General features: G+C 38.8%; 1 protein-coding gene across 8 annotated transcripts in view; it reads left to right on the top strand.

Moving 5' to 3' along the window:
* The window catches only part of ptprk (protein tyrosine phosphatase receptor type K), a 114371-nt gene that overhangs the window by 69010 nt on the left and 22638 nt on the right, over positions 1-22723 (top strand). For all 8 annotated transcript variants that reach the window (XM_083933873.1, XM_083933875.1, XM_083933870.1 and 5 more), the window contains exons 10-20: positions 54-234; positions 9052-9234; positions 10024-10143; positions 10488-10597; positions 10727-10928; positions 11032-11137; positions 11482-11554; positions 11796-11918; positions 12377-12451; positions 12780-12816; positions 20379-20514. In XM_083933873.1, the coding sequence (XP_083789999.1) occupies positions 54-234; positions 9052-9234; positions 10024-10143; positions 10488-10597; positions 10727-10928; positions 11032-11137; positions 11482-11554; positions 11796-11918; positions 12377-12451; positions 12780-12816; positions 20379-20514 (1346 nt within the window). The remainder of the gene's footprint in view (positions 1-53; positions 235-9051; positions 9235-10023; positions 10144-10487; positions 10598-10726; positions 10929-11031; positions 11138-11481; positions 11555-11795; positions 11919-12376; positions 12452-12779; positions 12817-20378; positions 20515-22723) is intronic.

The following is a 22723-nucleotide window of genomic DNA, read 5'->3' as shown; positions in this document are numbered from 1 at the left end:
TAAATGAAAACTCACTTAACTATAATATGTAATATTTGATTTATCTCCTTTAGGTTGAGTACCGTATGACATCAGGCAGCTGGACGGAGACTCACGCCGTGAACTCTCCAAACTATAAGTTATGGCATCTCGACCCAGACACAGAGTACGAGATCCGAGTGTTACTCACCAGACCAGGAGAGGGAGGGACAGGCAAACCTGGACCGCCACTCATTACCCGGACCAAATGTGCAGGTAGGACATAGATGTGTAAATGTTTTATAAGACTATATTGGTCTTGTTATAAATAAGATTGGATCACTGAAACATAAAAATTATTAAGATGGAAAAGGTAGCTTTCAGACAGCAGAAAAACGTGACAGAATATGATGAAACATACTCTAGGCACCAGTGAAAAAGTACGAGAGTACTAAAGTATTGTTATTTAATTTTATTTCAATGTAATAATTGCTGGCTTCTTCTTCTGTCAGTGCCAATGTTTATGACTGATATTGTTTGAGGGGTGCATTGGTGGAGTTAGTTTTGATTTGTATATTGGTTTGGAAGGGGCTTGACACAGCAAGACCCTTTTTGATTAATTGTCAAAAGTCTGAGCTTTTTGTGTGTCAATTCATGAGAAACTTTTTCTTAAAAAGAGATGGAGAGACGTAGAGAGATAGAGTGAGGTAATAATAATGATGGGAGTGAAGAGTGTTATGTTTAAACCACATTGTATAGGAGTTGGAGTCATGGTGTGTTATGCATGCAAGTTTTTTTTGTGATTATTATCAGAAAAACAACCATCAATAAGTGCCAAAATGAATTGAACATTGTTTACATCTCTTAGTATCATACATTCTTATAACAACTTTATATTTACACTATTTCCTCACACCTTTTTACTGTAATCAATTCCATGAAGGTGGATCATAAAGACATATATCCACCTGAAATGACAAATTGAACTCTAAAAGAAAAAGGTAGGTAACTTGAGCTGCTTGTGCACACAGCTGTCTGATTATCTATCGATTTCTCCATCCACTGATGTTATTTTTTGTCTTGCTATCTATATTTCAGTTGGTGGAGTGATATTTATACTATGAGCAGGCAGTGAGAAGGGAGGAGAGGTGTGGTGAGGGGTAGAATTGGAGAAGAAAGGAGGGGCGAGCCTGAGTCAGTCCGTGGTTGCTCAGTGATCTGAGAGAAAGAGTGATTAAATACTGGAGGCTCTCTCCACCTTTCTCACTTTTTATTCTCCTTTTTCTTTCCTTCTCTCACTTCATTCTTACTTTTCTAGCTGCCACTCCTCCTTTCTCTCATATCTCCCATTCCTCCTTCTATGTAATCACTCTTTTGACTTCACGTTCCTTGTCGCTGCCTTTCCCACTCTCACATTGCCTCTCTCTCTCTCTCTCTGTGGATCAATAGTCGGAGGGCAGAAACACTGTCTGACATTTGTAGAAATAAACGACTGAAATATAAACACAGCTAGCCGGGGGGGGGGAAGAGACGGAGCGAGTGGGATAGGGTTGATATGCGAGAGAAAGAGACAGAAAGAAAAGCAGTGAGCTTGAATGAGAAACAGAACCAAGGAGTGATGGAGAGATGATGAAAAGCAATAAGGCTGAAAGAGAAAGAGAGGAGAGAATAGAAGCGGTGGAGAGAGGGAGAGGCGAGAGAATGATGAAACTGGGGAATGAAAATGAAAGAGAGATGAAAACTCATAACCACAGGGCCTGACTGATGTCTGCCAACCTGTGTGTGTGTGTGTGTGTGTGTGTGTGTGTGTGTCTGTGTGTGTGTGTGTGTGTCTGTGTCTCAGAATGAATCTGTGTGTTTATTGACAGAGAGGAAGTCATAGACTTGTTCAGGCGACTCATGTATTGAACAGTTTCCTGTTTGACAGGAAAAGGAAATGAACCTTCCTCTTCTCACTCACGAAGGAATACACTGGAGTTAGACGATAATTCATTGTAATCCACGTAACATGTTGATATCAGACCAAAGCAGGGAAACATGTTCATGCATTTAGAAAATTGCATCAAATCATTCTGTTTATCTTAATAATTTTTGTCTACTGACTAGAAAGTAGAGAGAAAATATTTCATGATCTTTAGAGGGATTCCTACTCGAATGCAAATCATTCACTAGAATTGCAGCAAAAAAGTATAATATTAATAATAAAACATTTTATTTGATACAATATACAACACGCAACAAAGCACCAGTAAAGAAACATCAATGTTATGAATAATCTCAACATCATTCAACAAATGTTCTAATGAACAAGTTTTATGTACAGTTTTAAAAAATCTGTTTGTAAAGGAAATACAACAAAGCTACTAACAAGACTATTCCAATGAATATTCATTGAAAAAGGTCTTGAAACAGTGCAGAAAAAGAAACATCTCTCTGCATGCACTATAAAAAAGATGCTCTTGAAAAAGAGTTGATTTGAGAACAAGAAGAATGAGAAGGGCACTCGGAGAGCGCAGACTTTCACAAAGGTTTAATGGTGCATTCACATGCTCCCCCGATGGTTCTTCCAACTTCGGTGTGCTCATGAGCTTTACGTGGTAAAGCGGTAATGTGGTAACATCAACGCTACAAAGATGTGTTTTATTTTATTGCTCAGAGCGTTTAAACAACACACGTCCGTAGCTGTTTCAAGTAGGCTTTTCACGTGACAACAAAGAGCAAAGGAAACAGGTTGGTAACTCATTGATTTTCATTGTTCCGACATCACATGGATGCTGTGGTTATTTGCACAGAGCCAGGTTAGCTGATCCCCCGTTTCCAAAATTTATGCTCAGCTAAGCTAACTGGTTGTAGCCTCATATCTCATAACAATTGACAAGCAAGTGAATAAGTCCATTTCCAGAGACGTGGAACTGTTCCTTTGAGAAAACATGTCCACCACATTTTAGTAAGGTTAATCATTTTCCTGTGTCACAGAGTAAAATCTCAGACTAATTTATGTAGATTGGAGTTCAGAAAATCCAAATGCCGAATATACTATACAATTTATTATAACGCTCCCTGACTTTATTATTATTGGTATGATGAAGTCCTACCTGTCTTTTGTTTTTGTTTTCCGTGGGACTAAGGTCATTCAAACTTACACGCACGCACACACACACACACACACACACACACACACACACACACACACACACACACACACACACACACAGACACACACACACACACACACACACACACACACACACACACACACACTTGGAGATGAACCTATGTGTGTTTGTGTTTGTTGAGACACACACAGAGTAGAAATGTTATTTAAATGGTAATGATTCCTTTGCTTTTTCTATTTGGTTAGGTTTGTCTGATCCCACCACCTGTAGTTTACTGAATATTTAGTACAGTGCAAAATAATGAAGACATGCACACACACACTCATGCAGAAAAATGTGTGCGCAAACACCAGGTATAAGCCCAAGCATGTCACCACACAAAACACTGTTTAATTAAAAACCAATAAAGGTAATACGATACAGAGAAGAAATCACACAGACTGTAAAGCAGTTATGATAAGAGGATTTCATCTCATCCCCTCTTCTCTTCTTTCCGCTTTTCATCTCTTTTTCTATACTGTTTTATTTCTCTTCTAACTCTTACTCCTTCTCTCGAACCCTCTAGATTTTTCTTCTGTGGTGATTCATTGCTCTTGTCAGAAGGATGAAAAATAATCAACTTGAAGTGAAGAGTTAGTGTGTGTGTGTGTGTGTGTGTGTGTGTGTGTGTGTGTGTGTGTGTGTGTGTGTGTGTGTGTGTGTGTGTGTGTGTGTGTGTGTGTGTGACAGAAGAAGGTGATGAAGTAGCTTTTAATCCAAATCCTGAATTTTCTGCTGAAAACCTCTTGGTCATGGCAGGTTACACACACACACACACACATACACACACACACACACACACACACACACACACACACACACACACACACACACACACACACACACATACACTAACATGAGCACACACACAGAAGAGAGACACACTAAATGGTATCGAGATGGAGAGAAATGTACAGACACACACACACACAGTTCAGAGAGTCAAAGTATTTCTCATATGTAGCACAAACTCAGCATCACTTGGATTAATGGAAGAATGGAATCACAAAACACACACATTTCCAGCCACACAATCTCAGATGTTGTAGGAATCACACACAATGTATCACATGTACTTCTTTATATGTCTGAGAACACACACACACATACACACACAGTCAGCAGAATGGCGCTTTTAGGGTCAGGCCTTTGAAATAGCAGCTAAGAGACTTACAGTTCTGTTCACTCTGTGTGCGCTCATGTGGTAGTTTATGGAAGATTTTGATGGTTTTGCATGGATCGTTTTCTGCCTTTTAATGGGCACATGCATATTTGTAGTTTTGGGAAATAAATACTTTAACTTCTATTGTGTATAAATCTGAAATGTTTCTGTGACAATATTAATGGCAGCTAATTTAACGCTTAGTCAACAACAAAACCAGAACCTTTCTGAAAAGTTCAAGGCGGAGACTGGGGGCAGTGCTTTCTCTCTACGTGGACCCATGCTCTCTTTCTTCATTGGGGACAGTTAGAAAAAATGCTATTTGGAGACTTATCCTAACACAATAGATACGAATTATTATATAAAATATAAGAAAGTGGGCAGCGGTGGTTAGCACTGTCACATCACAGCAAGAGGGTTCCTGGTTTGAATCCCGTCTGGGGCCCTTCTGTGTGGAGTTTGCATGTTCTCCCCATGTCTGCGTGGGTTCTCTCCGGGTTCTCTGGCTTCCTCCCACGTTCCAAAGACATGCACGTGTTAGGTTAATAGATGACTCTGAATTGCCCATAGGTGTGAATGTGAGTGTGAACGGTTGTCTGTCTCTGTTTGTCTCTATGTGCCCTGTGATAGACTGGCGTCCTGTCCAGGGTGTAACCCGCCTCACGCCCAATGTCAGCTGGGATCGGCTCCAGCCCCCCCGCGACCTCGATAGGGACAAACTGTTGAAGATGGATGAATGGATATAAGAAACTGACCTAGAATCTGCATTTACATTAGGAATCAGTGTGATTGCACTCCTTAGCCTGATTTATAGCTAACACAAAGCGTTAACATGAGTCTTGTCATAGAAACCTCTGGTTTGGGTTTTGATAAAGGTCCGCGTTTGATTTTATCCATTACAACACTAAACTGACATATCGTACATGATCAGACCTGTACTTGAAATACTGGGGGGAAAAAGTGGGTTAGGATTGCCCGAACGGCTCTCACCCCAGTATGTGAAATACTGAGAGGAGTGAGGAGTGGCTTCATTCTCTGCTCAGGATGCCATTACTCCTCTAAATTTTTAGATAGAAATTAGTTGTTTGCTGCCTAAGTAATGTTCTGAATATGTGCCTTTAATTATATCCCTGGCAGTAGCTTTCTTTACATTCTCTCTTTCACTTAGTGATATGAGTGATGGTGGGAATATTGTTTTATTACTTAATATGGGACTATGACGTGCAGTGTCCCTGTTTATGTTAGTTAATATACTGAAAAGTAAAAGATAAATTCTCTTGCCTCATTGCCTTTACCAACCTGCCTTTTTGTGACTGAATGTTTGCTTGTGGATCTCTGATCCCACCACTTAAAAAACATTTTTGAAGTCCTGGTTGTTGATTTTACAATTAGCCTCTGTATCTGGTCTTTAAGTCCAACCTAACACCCTTTCACCGTCGAAGAAAACAAACGACCGAACCGTTGAACCGTTTACGATCACTTCTTTCTTCACGAGACACCTTTTCATAGATAGGAAAGCAGTAAAATAACATGTTTTTCACCCAGATCTGTTCAAACAACGCAGAACACAGCACTCCAGCATTGTAGAACTACAAGGCTAGGACACGGAGATGGTGCTTTGATAGTGCGCCTTACGGATAGGCAAATCAAATTCTTCATTGCAAATGGAATAAATGTTGCAGCAACAATTTGTACCTTGTTTAAAATCTGGCCCAGAGAGAGACCTGTAGAGTGAAAAAGAGAGACAGAATGAATAACCAGAGTTTCATTTGTCTTCCTCATGACAGTGGAAGGATTACCAGGAACTAATTGGACAGATTAACTCGGATTTAGCTGCATCTCCTGTCAACCTTTTCTGTCCCCCACCCTCCTATCCTCTCCCCTTTCCTTACCTCTTTCTTCTCTGCTTTTTTTTTTTTTACTGTATTTATTTATTGGCTCTTCCTCATGCTTCCTGTTGAGGGACAGGTTTGTTTCCACCCTTAGTGTAGTTCTATTTCATTTAGTTTCTTTTCCTTTCCTTTTGTTTTCCATTCTTTGATTCCAACCTCTGGATTCAGCTGATATGAAGCTTGCCGTCCTTGGTGTTATTGTTGGTGTTTATTGGTATTGTTGTTGTTTTCAAAGCTCCATCTGTGCAGAACAAAGCCTTTTAGTTCCAACATGAATCCAGCCGTTTGTAGGTCTACCGGAGGAGGGGATAGGGACAAGGCAGCCTCTGTGGTTTACTATTGGAACTGGTCCCGCTTGACTCTGGCCATGTTCCAAACTAGTTATCGTCTCCGTCCCCGTTCCTCCTCTCTGCCACTTTCTTTCTTTCTCTCATCATTCTCTCCAATTTCTTTCTCTGCTCCTTTTATCTGTCCCTCACTCCCTCCAGCCCCTTTTTCATTTTTCCACACATTTCGCTCTTCTTTATTCATTTTCTATGCTACTCTATTTGCCCTCCTGCCATTCTCTTTCTCTCTTATTCCTCTCTTTGCTCATGTTCTCTTATTATCTCTCCCCCTACCTTGCCATTTACACTCTTCCACTAACTACAGTAAATAGACAGAGGTAAGCAGCAGTGCATTCTGGGTCAGGAAGGGAATTGGGTTTTAAAATGTGTGTGTGTATGTATGTGTGTGACAGGCAGCTAGTCATATATTTTGTTTTAATTTCATGTTGAAGACACTGTGAAGCAGTGTTAGCATCAAGAGACCCTGAAATCAATGAAAATCGATAACATTTATTACACTGCCCTAACTCTTTGTGTGTGTGTGTGTATGTGTGTGTGTGTGTGTGTGTGTGTGTGTGGGTGTGTGTGTGTGTCCTAATAGCCGGATTTATGGTGAGGATCACAAGTATTGATTCAAACAAGGAGACAGGCAGAGGGGAAGAGACCAAGACAAGTGAGGAGACAGAAATAGAGGGAGAGACAGGCAGAGAAAGCAATAGGTCTTTCTCTCGCTCAATTTAAATGTCAACCACCAAATAACAGGTTGAAGCAAAAATGAAATGCTCTGACCCCTCAGCTATTAACACACACACACACACACACACTTGAGTTGAGCAATAATATTTGCACACCAGACATTACCTGCGCGGGTGTCTTCATACCCTTTCTTCCTCTCTATCTTTTTTCTCTCATTTTCTCTCATGTCTCTTTTATTAGTGAGCTATTTACATCTAAATAACTAAACAAAACCTCAACATGTTTGTATTTCTCTTACAACCCATTTGTGAGTTTGTGTGTACGAGAGTTGGGTTTGTCCTTGACGATGCGTTCTTATTATGAGAAGTTTTATGGAGGCAAGCACACACACAGACACACAAACACACTCGTGCTCTGCCCAGATTTAATCTTTGATTCTGTCACAACCTGAAGCTCGCATGTGTGTGTATTTGGGTAATAATCGAGTGTGAGCGTGTGTGTGTGTGTGTGTCTGTGTGTGAGAGTGACAGGCAGATAATGGGTTGTCAGAAGAAGCGACACGTTTATGTCCTTGTGTTGTCTTCTCTGAAAGAGGAAGACCCGGAGAAAAACAGAGAGTTAGACAAGAAGGGTTGAGGAGAGACTTGTGTCTCTATTTAAGGTGAGCTGTTTTTATTAAAAAGTGAAAGATTCACCATTGCTGTGAATAAAGTCAGTTTACCACAAAGAGCAATAAACAAAGCTTTTAATTAAATGTCTTCTGGTTGCCCAGTAATAGATTCCACTTTTGTCTGGGGATGTCCAGAGTCAATCTGCAAGATCAGTAACAGTTAATGGAGGCATATTTGTTATTGGCTGAGGCTGATCGAACCTACTGCACTCTCAGCTGAACATTCTCAAAAACACTTGCTGAACCTTTCTACAACTTGGCTTATTTTGTTGTCTTCTCTGCAGTAGTAGAATGTAACAGTACATTAATTTAAGTTGTATACAAATTTTAGATACTTTTACTTACTGTATCTGAGTATTTCAATTTCATGTCACTCTATACCTCTACCTCAGAGGGAAATATTGTAGTTCTCATTTCACTACATTTATCCGACAGCTTCAGTTAGAGCTGGGTAAGTCATTATGACAATTTATCGTCTTTCAGTGGAATCATATTGGGATGAAATCACACATATTACAATACCGTGATACACAGTTATGTCTATATATATGACATATATGTGTATATGTATATATATACATTTACATACATACACATACGTTTCCATTTTTGACACAGCTAAACTCTTGATCAACTAGCTGCATTTTTAAAAATCTTCAAAACAGTGTGTGTGTGTGTTTGTGTGTGTATGTGTGTGTGTGTGTGTGTGTGTGTGTGTGTGTGTGTGTGTGTGTGTGTGTGTGTGTGTGTGTGTGTGTGTGTGTAGAGGTGGGAGGGGTTATTGATTCAGTTAAATGAGCCAGTTACGATAATTAAAGCCCTGGGCAGGCTGCAGAGAAGGTAGATTATATTGACAATAACGGTTCTGAATTCACATAAAAGATGGAAACTAAGGACGTGCCAGTAGAAGTTATTGCATTTGAGAAATGGTTGAATGACAGCGAGGAGCAGGAACAGACCTCCTTGTTTTATCTTGAGGAAAATGTTGACTCAGCTCTCTTGCTCTTTTTTGGCATCACAAGTTCCAAGTTCACTAAAGTTTCTTCACATATTGCCGTAAGTCATCGATGAAAGGTGATTCCGTCTTCTTGACTACATATTTTTGATCAGAACGCTGCAATCTGACAGTTCGTATGACAGTAATTTGTTGGGCAGTAGGAAAACTCATGATATTTCCTCCATTTCTCTGTAGAACCTATGCGGACTCCTAAGAGACTAAAGATTGCTGAGACCAGGTCTCGTCTGATAGCAGTGGACTGGGAGTCATTGGGTTACAACATCACTCGCTGTCACACCTTTAACGTCACCATCTGCTACCATTATATGACTGCCACCAACCACAGTAAAGCCGACTGCTTGGACATGGATCCTAAAGGTAAAATTCAGTTTAACTATACATTAAGGCTTTGTTACCATAAATTATACTACTGTTGAGTATGACACTATAAAGAATATTTAATTTCATAAGCCTACTCCTCATGTATTTGCAAGAATATACTTGTCATCACTGAGTGGTCTAGTGGTAGACGACTACTGTACCTTCTTCTTGGATGTTGATTCCCAGTGGGATTAGCAGTGGTACTTATTTGAGAAGGAATTATTTGAAAATGAATAAATACACATGGTAAAAAAAAAGCTAGAATTAGCCTATTTTTCATCCCTGGCTGAGGTGTTGCAAAGGCTACCTAAAATACAACAAAGTAAAAACAAACAAAAATGCAGTTTACAAGACGTCCTGAAATGCATCGAGGCAAGGAAGGAAAAAAAGGCATGCAGTTTAGAGATTGGAAAAGGCCACATAGTTAAAAACAGTAGGAGCAGTAATGACATGTATACATAAACGACAGGCAACTTAATAATTTCACAGGGAGTCGTTTGATTCGATCTTAGAGATCCAATCAGTAGGTGACGCAGCTTCACTCAAGAGTGCTACTGTTGCAATAGCTCTGTCTAAGAGAGAGAGATAAGGGTATGACATGCGAATATATGGCATTTGCTGTAACCAATCAGCTACCATAGACATTTATTTAAATGTTTATCTTTGGGATTATTACTTAAAAATCAGAAACATTGATTATAAGAGCATTAAATAATCATAAATTGCATCAAATAATCTACATGCTTTTAATGTTGTGAAATATTATTGTTGTTTTGTTCTCCTCAGCTCCACGTCACCTGGTGAGAAACCTGCCGCCCTACACCAACGTCAGTCTAAAGATGATCCTGACCAATCCAGAGGGACGGAAAGAGAGTGACGAGACCATCATACAAACTGATGAGGATGGTGCGATACACCAAGCACATTTTATTCTTTTATTCATGTATTTTCTAATTAAAACAAATATATTTTCAGCTTTTTAAATAAGTGTCTTCCTACAGTATGCTGTGAGCTAATTAACACGTCCTTTGTTTAGATGACACTGAGATAGAAAATGCATGACTAGTGCTAGGATGTTGTGAATAAACTAGTGTCCTACCTTTGTTCCTCATATTTTTGGGAAAGTCGCATTAAATTAAGGATATATTTTCATGGTATGATTTTACTAGGACCTCCTTCATTTGGAGGACATCATTTTACTGTTAATTTTATGTGCGTTGCATAATTTTTTTATGTGTGTGTGTTATCAGTTCCAGGCTCAGTTCCCAGTCAGTCGCTGAGAGCCACTCCATTTGAAGACAGAATTCTTCTTTACTGGAAGGAACCGGCTGAACCCAACGGAGTCATCATACAGTATGAGGTACTAGAGGCAGAACAAGTGGGAACAGCCAATTTATCACTCAATATATATGTATATATATATATACTGTAAATACGTGTGTGTGTGTGTGTGTGTAAACCGGGATTCTTCCTCTCTGCCCCACCTTAGATCAGCTACGGTGGTGTCCGTTCATTTGACCCTTCGGTACCTCTCCAGCGTCCGGGACTCACAGTGTCTCTGCCCTCCAACGCCACCCATCACCTATTTTCCCAGCTCCACCCAGGTGTCACATACCAGCTCTCTATACGGGCATCCACCTCCAAAGGGTTCGGCCCTGCAACCCCGCTCAACGTTACTACTAATATTTCAGGTAGAATAAAGTTATAGAAAGAAATAAGTTGCTTTATTGTAACAGTTAGATAGTTAGCAAGGTGATACACAGAGACTAAAGCAGACTTGTGCTCTTTCTTCAGCCCCAACAATAGATGAGTATGACGGGTCAGAGGCCTTTCTGAATGAAACTGCAACAACCATCACTGTCCTGCTCAAACCAGCCCAGGCCAAGGGAGCACCTATAAGGTAAATGCACGCACATACAGTGAATACTTTTGTATACCAGCCTATATTTGGTGTATATATTGTGCATAGATTGTTTTCTACTTAATGTAAAGCCATATATGCATTACAGTACAATAAGTTATTGTAATAATTGAGCTTAACATGTTATTTGGGGAGGTTAACATGGAGCTATTCTTTGACACATCAAATTACATTAGCAAGGACAAATAAACATGGTACTTAACTTCAAACCAGACGCAACAACTACATAACTGTTTTAAAAATATTTTATTCATCATGATTGAATTAGTGAATAAACAGAAACTCATTTAATAACATGTTCACATTTGTCTTCTTGTCTACAGTGCATACCAGATTGTAGTTGAGGAAGTGAATCCTCAGCGAACACGTCGCCAAGCTTCCTCTGACTGTTTCGAGGTGATCATTAATCGGTTCTACACACATTTAACAAGACATGACTTCACAACTAATACAATGTATTTGTTTGCTAACATACATTATGAAGAGGTTCATTCCAAAAAAGGCCATTGGACATTTGGATCCTGACCCCAAAAGCAGACCTTTTATTTGCAGGAAAAAACACTCCAGTTTAACGGACTGATATTGTATTTGTATTCATAGACATATTATTTTAATGTGAATATATCTTCTTTCCCAGGTGCCAGTTTCTTACCACAGTGCATCTAGTGGTGGATCTCCATATTATTATGCCGCCCAGCTGTCCCCCAGCAACCTGCCTGAGCCTCTCCCCTTCACTGTTGGAGACAACAAGACGTATCAGGCAAGGCTTTTTCTCTGAGCAACGTATTGTGTGCATAGTTCAGCAAATGTCAGGTTAAAAGATAAATCAAACAGAAATCTGGCATACGTACGATGTGCAATATGCAGTTCAATGAACCAAGTTCTTGGATCTGCACAAAAAAAACCCAACGACACAAAGGTCATGGTCTTTGCCCCTCTTTCCGTCAGATTGAATTGAAATCTGTCAAAGGAATAGTTTTGCAGCTTATTCACTTTTTGGTATCGATATTCTCATCTAACTCTTGGCAAGAAAGAGAAAAAGAGTATATCTTAAAATGTTGAACTTTTCCTTTTGACAAGATTTGACATCCTGCCGACTGTCAAAAAAAGAAAATGAACCAATACGATATAAAAAATGTCCTCCTTTGCAGAGAATTACTGGCTGACAATCTATGTATATTTATCATCATATAAAGTTGATCTCTTTTTAATCCCCAGGGTTTCTGGAATCCTCCACTGGCCCCGAGAAAGAACTACAACATCTACCTTCAAGCAGTCAGCAGCACAGAGAGAGTAAATATATATTTAATCATGTGAAGACGCGCTAAACACACAGTGAACTCGCAACTCTCACCTGCTAGCTGCTAAGATTAAATAAACATATATGTACACATTCAAAGAGACACTAATTACACTTTAACCACATCACAGCTTCTACCTGCAAGTGGTTAAGACTTCTGAGAGTACATAACATATAAACATATCTGCAGGTAACAGAATATGCCCCACTTGTTTTTCATTATACTGTAAATATGTACAAGTGTTTAACATATAAAGTCACATTCTCTTTGTTAACGCCACAGTCTGTTGTGTGAACTCTTATTGTGTCTTTTTTATTCAGGAAACAAAGACACAGTGTCTGAGGCTGGCTACTAAAGGTAAGAACACACTGACACTATAGATACCACTTTATGTCCAAAAAGACCCCAGATCAGTGGTAACTTTACGGTCAGATGAAACTGCAGGGGTAAAAATGTGTCCAGTATTTCACTGCTGAGAAAAAAAAGCTGATAATGATATTTAAATAACTATATGTTTTTGTATTTTTGTGTCTGGTCAGCTATGCTCATTTTCTGTTGTTATGTTGCTTATCGTCCCTTAATGATTGTTGTTAATCTGATATTTATTATTTTGACTCATGTAATGACCTCTTTTGATAGTATTTTGAGTTTTAATGGGGAAAATATACTGTTTTGCATGAGTGGGAGAGAAAATACGTGTTTGTGTGCACATTTATCCCCGGTATGTGCACACAGTCTGAATGTCATGTTTTTATTAGCAGCCATATGTTGATAGATTATCAGGCTGGTATAATCCCCAGCCAACACACACACACACACACACACACACACACACACACACACACACACACACACACACACACACACACACACACACACACACACACACAGACACACACTGTTTTCAGAAAAGATTTTTAGAAATGCAGCTGATGGATCAAGAGTTTAGCTGTGTGCAGTAAGAACAAGGATCAACAGAAAGATACATTAACATGTTTTCAGGGAAATGGACATTCCTGGTGGCTGCTGGGCTTTAAAGAGTGAGGTCATTTAAGTGACTAGAAAGCAACTAGAAAGCAAACAGATGTGGAAAAAACAAATGAAAATATGACATGCACTAAAACTGTAAGTGAAATCTGGTTATTTTCAGCCGGGGTCCTATTTTGTTGTTTGAAAATATTCTAAAGGCGTGGCACAATGTTAATGGTAATGGTAAGACTCAAAAACTCAAATATATTCCATTTATAAAAGTATAACACAGAAACACAGAAAATTGGCACATCTGAGGAGCTGGGACCTGTGAAAGTTTGGTATTTCTGCTTTGAAAATGCTCGAGATGAGTAATCGATTATTCGACTAATCTTCAGCTCTACAGTCAATGAACAGACAGCAGTTACTCATGAACTAACAGGAGACTGTTTATATAAATTTAAATGTAAGTATTTAATTTGAATATTAATACCTTGGACTTGGTCAGTATCACACTTGGTTGACACTTGGAGACAATAGGTAAAAGAAAAAGGCCCATAATAATATAAAAAGTTGATGTGATTTTGGGTCAACCAGGGGGCCTCCTACTGCATTATGGGTGTTATTGTAGTTTTTTGTTTTTTTTAAAAGTTATCATTAATCACTTTTTGTACACAACTGAAGGCTTCAACTTTCTAGCGCAGAAGAAGCATAAAAGTGACATAATTTTCTGTGCAATCAGCAAAAATGATGGTAGAATAAATAGTTTTGGCTGATTGATTTGTGTATTTTTATAAAAACCAATCAAAGGACGGACTGTTAAGTAGCTTACACGATAAATACCGTATGCTCGATAAAATGATACAGTAAATAAGTTAGGATATAATTAGGGCCAAGTTGAAAAGCACTGGAATTGTTCACCTGTTTTCTCTTCAGGTCACAGAGTTCAATATGACCAAGACATGTTAGCTAGTAGGCCCATAGGAAATTGATCCCATGGGATAGATCAAAGGTGTGGTTCAGTCCCTCCAGTGTCTGTGAGGTGTCATGTTTCGGCTATAAAATAAGAGAAAATGTGGGAAGTTACTGTCATCATATTCAAGAATTGCCGGTGGTTGTAGTTACTAGAACAGGTTGGTTCCTTTGCCAAAGACTGCTCTGTCTCTCTAGCCTGAGGAGGTCTTAGTGAAGCTGAACTTATTTTCGTTTTTTTTAATAAGGCAGAAAGACCACTAATGGACAGAAAGGTCAAATGGCTGTCCCTTCTTTTCTCTCTCGCTGTCCCTCTGCATGTGTGTGTTCGCTCAACCGTGCATCCGAGAGGGAGGATTAAGCCATGGCGGTCCCATTAGGTCATCTGGGGTATTGTGTATTGTCATTGCTGCCTCAGGGTGTTTTGTGTGTGTGTGTGTGTGTGTGTACGCGTGTACGCGTGTGTGTGTGTGTGTGTGTTTGTAACTGTGTGGGTAAGTTGTGAGTGTTAGTGTACTGACCTGGATAATTTTTGCAGACATTAAGAGCCGCCACCGACATTATGAGGTCAGGTCCAAGGACTCAGAAGCTTTTAAAGATTGTTTTTGTCTTGTTTTGAGACCCTCTGCTCATTGATTGGTCTGACAGTTATTGAAAAAAAAAATAGGTGAAACCTAAGTGTGGTTTAGATTTGGGTTATTTACTGGAAGGGGAAAACAGCCACAAACTCAAAATGATTTGGAGTCATAGAGCAATCTTGGTTTAACATGCAACAATAAATAGCAACATTTTTAGGACAGATATATAATTTTTATATGTTATTTAAATAACCGATATGGAACTGATATTGAGAATTAAAGAGTTAACAAAATCCAACAATTATATGTCAGCCGTTCTTATTTATTTTCATAAACATTTTTGGTCTGTTTTACATAAACTCATGATATTTACCGAAAAACTTGAACAAATACTTCTTGAACTTATTCAGTTCAATTCAACATGCAGCAGGTCATATTATTAATCCGATATTTGCGTGAATAATTCCCCAGAAGGCGCCACCTGTGCCCTGTAGCCACCTGTGCCCTGTAGCCACCTGTCAGTCAGAGCAGCCACGTCCTTAATTGTGTATTACTTTAAGCCTTAAGATTCAGATTAAGATCAACTTTGTCATCACATACAGGGAAATTCATTTAGTCCACTGCTGACACCATTTCACAGTAAATAACAAACACACAAGACAACAAAAAAGTCATAATAAACACACACATCTGATCTCAAATGAAGCAATAAAGTCAATAAAACAGTCAACAGTAGACCAAAACTGTAAAATTGGAATTTAATGAAGAAGAAGCCTGCTTACTAAGCTGCATGTTTTGCAGTTTGATGGTTTGGGGAATAAAAGAGTTCTTGTAATTGCTTGTTTTGATTTTAAATAGAATTTAAACAACTGGTTAGTTATAAAGAAATGTTTTACCCTTTGTACATTCATTATAGCAAACAAAAGGGTGCAAATTATTTAGCTTTTTATAAAAATGGAACTGTACATGTGTGACTTTCTGCACATTTTAGTGCTGTGTGACAGACAGGGAAGGAAGTTGTAGAAAACTGACTGTTGCCTTTGGTCTTTCGTGGAATTTACTCACAAGTAAAATATAGAATAATGTCAGACTTATGCTTTCAAAACATTTGAGTTGACACATCACTGCTCATGCTTCAACTGTTACTCTGAGTCCTGTATTTTAGTGTAATATTGTTACATAATGACACAGGGTTGGATGAGAGCACTTCAAAGATTTCAACATTTTTGTAACAAAATAATACGTGAAGGTCACAAATATTGAGGGAGATAAAGAGAGGGAGAGAGATTATGTTTATCTTGTTGATATTTAGCATTAGAAGTGGATTATTGTTTGATAGATGTATTGCATTATGTTGAGTTTTGTGCATATGTCTTTTTGTTGGATTATTTGGATTATCATAATACATGATAATGTTCTTACGTTGCAGTACGAACTATCCTGGCGTTATGAAATCAGATCACTAAGCTCAGGAGCATGAAAACAGATGCCGGCTCTCTTTCTGTTTACTTTCTGTGCACGATCAACATGGTTGAACCTCCACAAGGCGTGCACTCTGCCCAAAACATCATTTGTGAATTATATTCCAAACAGATGAAATCAGGGAGTTCAGACAATTCTCTGAAGTCATCAGGAACAGAAATGAGTATGAGTACAAGTCATATGCTGTGACACTGGTGCAGAAACATTGGACAGCTACAGTCAAATTGCATTTCATTTGTCAATGACAGCATGATTCCAATGATAACCTGAATACACTGAGACACACACGTCATTGAGTATTTCTTTGTGTATATGTATTCAATTTCTAATTCCTTTGTGGTAAATGTACTGAACTGCTGAATTCTGCATACTAAAAAGACAAAACATGAGACAAAATGAATTATAAGCTAAAATCTCTGTGAACTGAGTTTTTTTTAGCGATACAGGCCAGAGATACACACAGTCAGCATCCACTGCTTCAGATTCAGATCATCCCACACAGGGAAATTCCTTTGGTGCAGTGCTCCAGACACAATGAAGTCGACAGTAAGACAACAACACAATCATAATAAAACATATTTGATCACATTTAGACAGAATAAAACAATAAAGACAAATAAAAACCTCCAATCCTCAACAGTAAAAACAAATTTTTATAAGCTGCAAGCGACCAGCTTCGAGCCCTTTTAATTGATGAGGAATAAAATAGTTTTGTATCTACCTGTCTTGGTTTTATTTTGTAAAACTCTCGTTCCCGGGGGCCCGGTTGCTATTGCAGCTGAATGGGGAGGTGAAGGGCGGAATACTATCCTGTAAAATTGTTTCTAGTTTTTGGAGTACGAGTTTGGTGTGTAGGCTAGTGGCTGTTTCTTGGTCAATACCTATAAAATATCCTGTTGTCCTGATTAGTCGTTGCAGCCTTGCTTGGTCCTATTATACATGTTACCGAGCACACAGATAATTAACACAGACAATTTGCAAATGCGTATTAGTCTCTCAGTTTATTTTCGATTCCACATTTGGATAGACCGAAAACCAATCAGAGTAACAGAGCACAAGTTAAGGCGGTGCACTGTTTTAAAGCAGGAAAGCCAAAGCCGGCCGGGTAGCAAACTTTCAATTTACAGCGTAACAGTATAGGAATGTATTTCTGAAAACATTTTAGGTGAGAAATACAGTAACAGAATCTTGATTTATAATTGACCATTTTTTACAGTTTGATCTGAGTTGACCTGTTAAGCTGTGCTGGATGGAGAGCGCAGGTTACGTGAGTCATCATCTTAAACCCGCCCCACATGAGATTAACAGTTGTGCTTGGCTTCCCATGAATCTTGCCGGCTGGAAATCAGTTGAATGGGAGAGGGGCCAGAGGTCCTGCCAGAGCATTTGAAACATGATCTTGGCAGATTTGTCTGATTTCCAGGCTAGGTAAACATTATACCCACTTGTCATTGTGTGCATGTTAGCATTCTGATGTTAGCATTCTGAGATGCTGGCATGGCTGTACACTCTCTGTAAAGTGTTTTTCTTTCTTGTGTTGCTAAAGCTATAACTGCTACATGCCGGATATCTACTGTAAAACACATACTCTAAAATGTGCAGATATAAAGTCGAGGCAGGTGTTGTGGGTGGAAGCAATCTATTTTGTTCATTATTAAATAGCAATCGCATTAAAGGAGAATTATCTGTTAATCCTAATATTTCAATCTCTGAGCCAAATGAGCTCCTCACACAAAACTTTTGGCTATATTTGGATCATGAATGGCAGTTACCATTGTATTTGTGTTGGCAGTCGTCTTGCTTCACAAAGGATAGTTAGAGTCTTGATATTTACCTGACACCTAACCTGGGCACAGGGATGATCAAACCTTCCTGTTTAAAGCAATTCTTACCTTTCTTGCATGTCTCATAGCACTTCCCTCCAAAATCCCACCCTCTTCCCCCTGGCTGACCTCTGACACTCCCTCCTCCCACAACACGTGCAGTGAGAGATATGCTGCGTTCAAGCGCCATGGGAAGTCCGAAGTTTCTGACCTCCAACTAGGCAAAGTGCACTGCAATGACTGTCAAAGTGGAACCTCCTACTGTCGAATTCAAGGGAGTTCGACCTACCCCGAATTCGCTAGTAGGAGGTTCCACTTTGACAGGCAATCCAGTGCACTTTGCGTAGTTGGAGGTCTGAAACTTCAGGCTTCCCATTGCACCGTAATGCAGCATGAGTAGCGCAAGCAACACAGAGCGACGGATGACAGGCAGGAACCTCAGCAAATAATTTTGTTCGGACCGAATAAAATTATTGGTCAGACTTTTATCAGAAATATATGAGAATTAAATAATGATGAGTTTTAACACCCGTTGGCTTTCTTTTACATTTTAGTGTGCCATAAGCTTAGTAGGAGCATTTTAAGATTACAAAAGCAAAGTGTAAAAATGCCAGAAATGTAAGAAGATTCCTGAGGCTGTTAAGTGGCAAACCTTTCCAGCCATGGGTGACACAGGATTGCATAAATACCTCAAATTGTGTCAAGAATCTATTATTTGCACAGTCAGTGTAAGAGAGCAACATCTCAGAAATGCGAAGGTTTACACAGCTGGAGATTCAGGGCTACTAGAGAAGCTTAGTTGGCTGGTGGTTTGGATTTATTTGACCAGTTGCCCCAGAAGATTGTTTGAAAAAGAGAGAGTTTGGGTGGTTGGAAATATCATGTTATTACTTTTTTCTTTGTACAATATCATGCAGCTCTTCTCACAAGATAATTGACAGTAATATTAACTGTAGTATTTGATTTAAAGTATTTCTGTTTCTTAAGCTGCGGCTGAAAAAACAATCTCTGTTGGAACTCTCTCACTTTGCAAAAACAGAATTTCAGTTACTTACAGTAGATGTGTTGAAAACTAGAAAACATAGCTTGTCAATATAAAATAAATATACTGGAAACTGGATATATTATACACATGTAACGTATTCCCCAGATGGTTAGCATTCAATGGTCACCATGATGGCAGAACAAGAACACAAAGCAACCTCAAGCTCATGTAGTTTTAAGTCCGTTAGCGAGTGATATCTTAGAGGTTACAGTGTGAGAGGAGATTGTTTTTTTCAACATGAACTCTGTTAGCTCACTAGGCGCACTAAAAGGATATTTAATTGGGACATTTGGCATGGTCATCCCTGGGCTAATGAGTTGAAATCCTTATTTTATTTGAATAACTGGAGCAAAATGTTTTCACGTTCATAGAAAAAGAGTCTGTTGATATATGGTGTAAGCCGAAATGACAATATTGTTGTCTCATTAAGAATAACTACAGTGCAGAACTTTATGTGAAGTATCATTTAAACATAAGACAAAGATCCCTATGTGCACAGTTATGCTTAAGGAACACGAGAGACCGCCAGGTTTAATGCCACCCCAGAGGAGGACAGACTTTGTTTGTTGTGTGAGCGAGGTGATATTGAGAATGAGAAAAAAATTTGGTGTTTTACTGTCCTGTCTACGAGGACATACTTTTTACTAAAAACGACCTTCATATATATTGATTTCTTTTGGCTGGATGACTATGAAAGTCCTAAGTTATCATTCAAAAAGGCGATCTTTGTTATAGCAGATTTTATTTGCCTTCCTCGAGTATGCCAGAATATTTAGTTTAAGACCAAGCTGTAAAAAAAACTCTAAGGAAATTAAATGTTTGAACACTGCAACGGTACCCTTTATTGTCATTTAACAGCTTTACTGCTGAAGCATACATTGTTTTTTTCACTTTGCATCATGTCAATACACACAAATGTTTTACAAATGGGAATGTAAAGAGACCTTTTTTTCACTCCCTATGCTACAAATGAATCAATAATTACTGTAATATTCTGTAAGTTTGAGCTGATATTATGTTAGATCCACATCAACATCCATTATGTTATAGGTGCTACAGAGGAGCCAGAAGTCATCCCTGACCCCGCTAAACAGACGGACCGGGTGGTGAAGATCGCTGGGATCAGTGCTGGTGTTCTCGTTTTTATACTGCTGGTGCTGGTAGCCATCCTATTGGTCAAGAAGAGGTGAGTGACAGCTAAAACAGCATTAATGAAGAGTTTTATGAAGAGCGCAGATACTACATGAACAACATCAACACACATGAAGCTGCAACACACAAAAGTGCACCTAAATCCATTCTCTTGTTGTGTGTTGGTCCAGTATTTGCTGTAGTAACGCCATCTTCCATTCATCCACCATATACGTTGATCTCCCTTCAGAACCAGCTTTATCACGTCCTGAAGTTTGTTCTGTTTTTGAAGGACTTAAATAGCCGAAGGCTTGTTTGGTGGTTTCCAAAATTAGAAACTCCTGCCTCACAGTTGTGTGGTTTAGCGCAGGAGAGATCTGAAGCTGTGTGTTGTACAGTAAAGCTGGTGAAACAAACGTGACAAAACAGAACAGCAGACTCACAGAGAGTAAGAAAGAGAAACGCAGTGAAAGAGATCCTCAAGCAGAAGATGTCAAGTGACTTTTCATGATTAAAATTAGAAAATTCCATCACACAAGGACAGACACCCAACAAACACACAATATCTAATAAAACATTTTTTATTTTATTTATTGTATTTTATCGGTAAAAGGAAACACAGATGAAGGTCCATTGCGCACAGAAAAGGAGATTTTTTAAAGTTGACTGAAGGGAAAAGCTAAGTGTTGGATATTGTAGAGTCAGGAGTGAGAGGTGGTTGACTGGAGTTTGGGATAGAGATTTTTTTCCAAACACATTGCCCCGTACACTTAAGGTTCAAACTTAAAAGAAGTCAAACATAACAATTTTTTTTCATAACGTTCAGTGTAATGTGGTGTCCTAGATTAAAAGGGGTTTGTGCAGGTGTGATTAAGCCCTTTTTAGGCGAAAATGTTATCATAGAGACTGAAAGTAGTCTCAGCTGGTCCTGGTGTCACTATAATGTTTTAGCCTGTGTGGTGTTAGTTTGGTGCAGGGCTCCACCATGTGGCGTCTGAACACAGCTACAACATGAGAATACAGCTGCAGAGTCCTACAGGTCTTTTTTGCAGTAGACCAAACTTTTGTTCTATCTTTGACATTTCCTTTAGAAACCTGCTAGCCTAATGATACTGGCTCGTTTCTGTAAGAAATTAGTGTGACTGCTGTGTGTCTATGAGGTAATTTGACTTCCAGTGCTCCACAAGAAACATGTCATTTAGGGTTTATCAACATTACAGCAGCATTATCCGTCGATTCCAGCTACTGTAGGATACACTGCTGTGGCTTATTTGAATTGTGTAATATTATCACGTCAAAAAGTCTGTGCAGCTGTTAGAAGTCTTTAAATGCAAACCCATCACCTTAAGTCTAGACAATTTTGGTTTTGCATATAACCTGCTCTCTATTCATAAAATCTTACCTGAGTAACTGTGAGGTTACATGAGGTTGATTTATGTCTGTACCTTTTATGCCGTGTGTGTGCATATGTGTACACGCAGATTTCTAAGTCATGCACACGAGTGTATGCGTGTAATAATTAACTATTATTAAACACGTTGCTCTTCCTGTGACCTTTCCATTAAAATCTGATGTTCAAGGAACCTGAGTGCCTCATTAAAAAGAGAATAATTAGGAGCTTAATTTGCATATCCGGGACAGATACATTCATGTTGAGTGTCTCATATCAAATGATTTACTTACTATGAGAAAAAAGCTTGGTAAAAGTAATAAAGTAAATAGCTTGATTTGCTCGTTGACCACCATGTATCTTGAACACATTAAAATAAATTATCATCAAATGTCTCTTTCAGGAGATACACTGAAGTATTGCATCTTGCCAGGAGCTTTAGAGAGCAACCATTAAAACAGTCTCTCAATTACAACCAATCATGATCTCACTCAGCAAATCAAAAACAATTAAAGCCATTAAATCACAGTCAGTAATGAACTCTTACAGCCCCTGACCTCCATATCTGTATTCTAATTCTCTTAATGAATTCATGTGCTGCTGATTCAGTGTCAAAGTGTAATTGTAAACTATATCCAAAGGACCTGAGCTTAAAGTTAAAGGTAGATATATTTTATTTATTGCAGAATCTGCCTCTATTTTGTGATATCCAACAGTGTTTGAAATATCCTTACCATCAACCTAACACTTGACTGTGTTTGATTCACAGTTTGCACTCAGTGGTCCGATTACTGTCACTTGTATTATTGAACATTACTAGTCCCTCTGAGGATTTTAGACCTTTTGATAAAAGAAAATTGATCCAAAGATTTTA

The sequence above is a fragment of the Echiichthys vipera genome, assembly GCF_963691815.1.
Source record: "Echiichthys vipera genome assembly, chromosome: 19".
NCBI classification, from domain to species: domain Eukaryota; kingdom Metazoa; phylum Chordata; class Actinopteri; order Perciformes; family Trachinidae; genus Echiichthys; species Echiichthys vipera.
The sequence above is the reverse complement of the archived record's forward strand: the minus strand, read 5'-3'. Positions and strand labels throughout refer to the sequence as shown.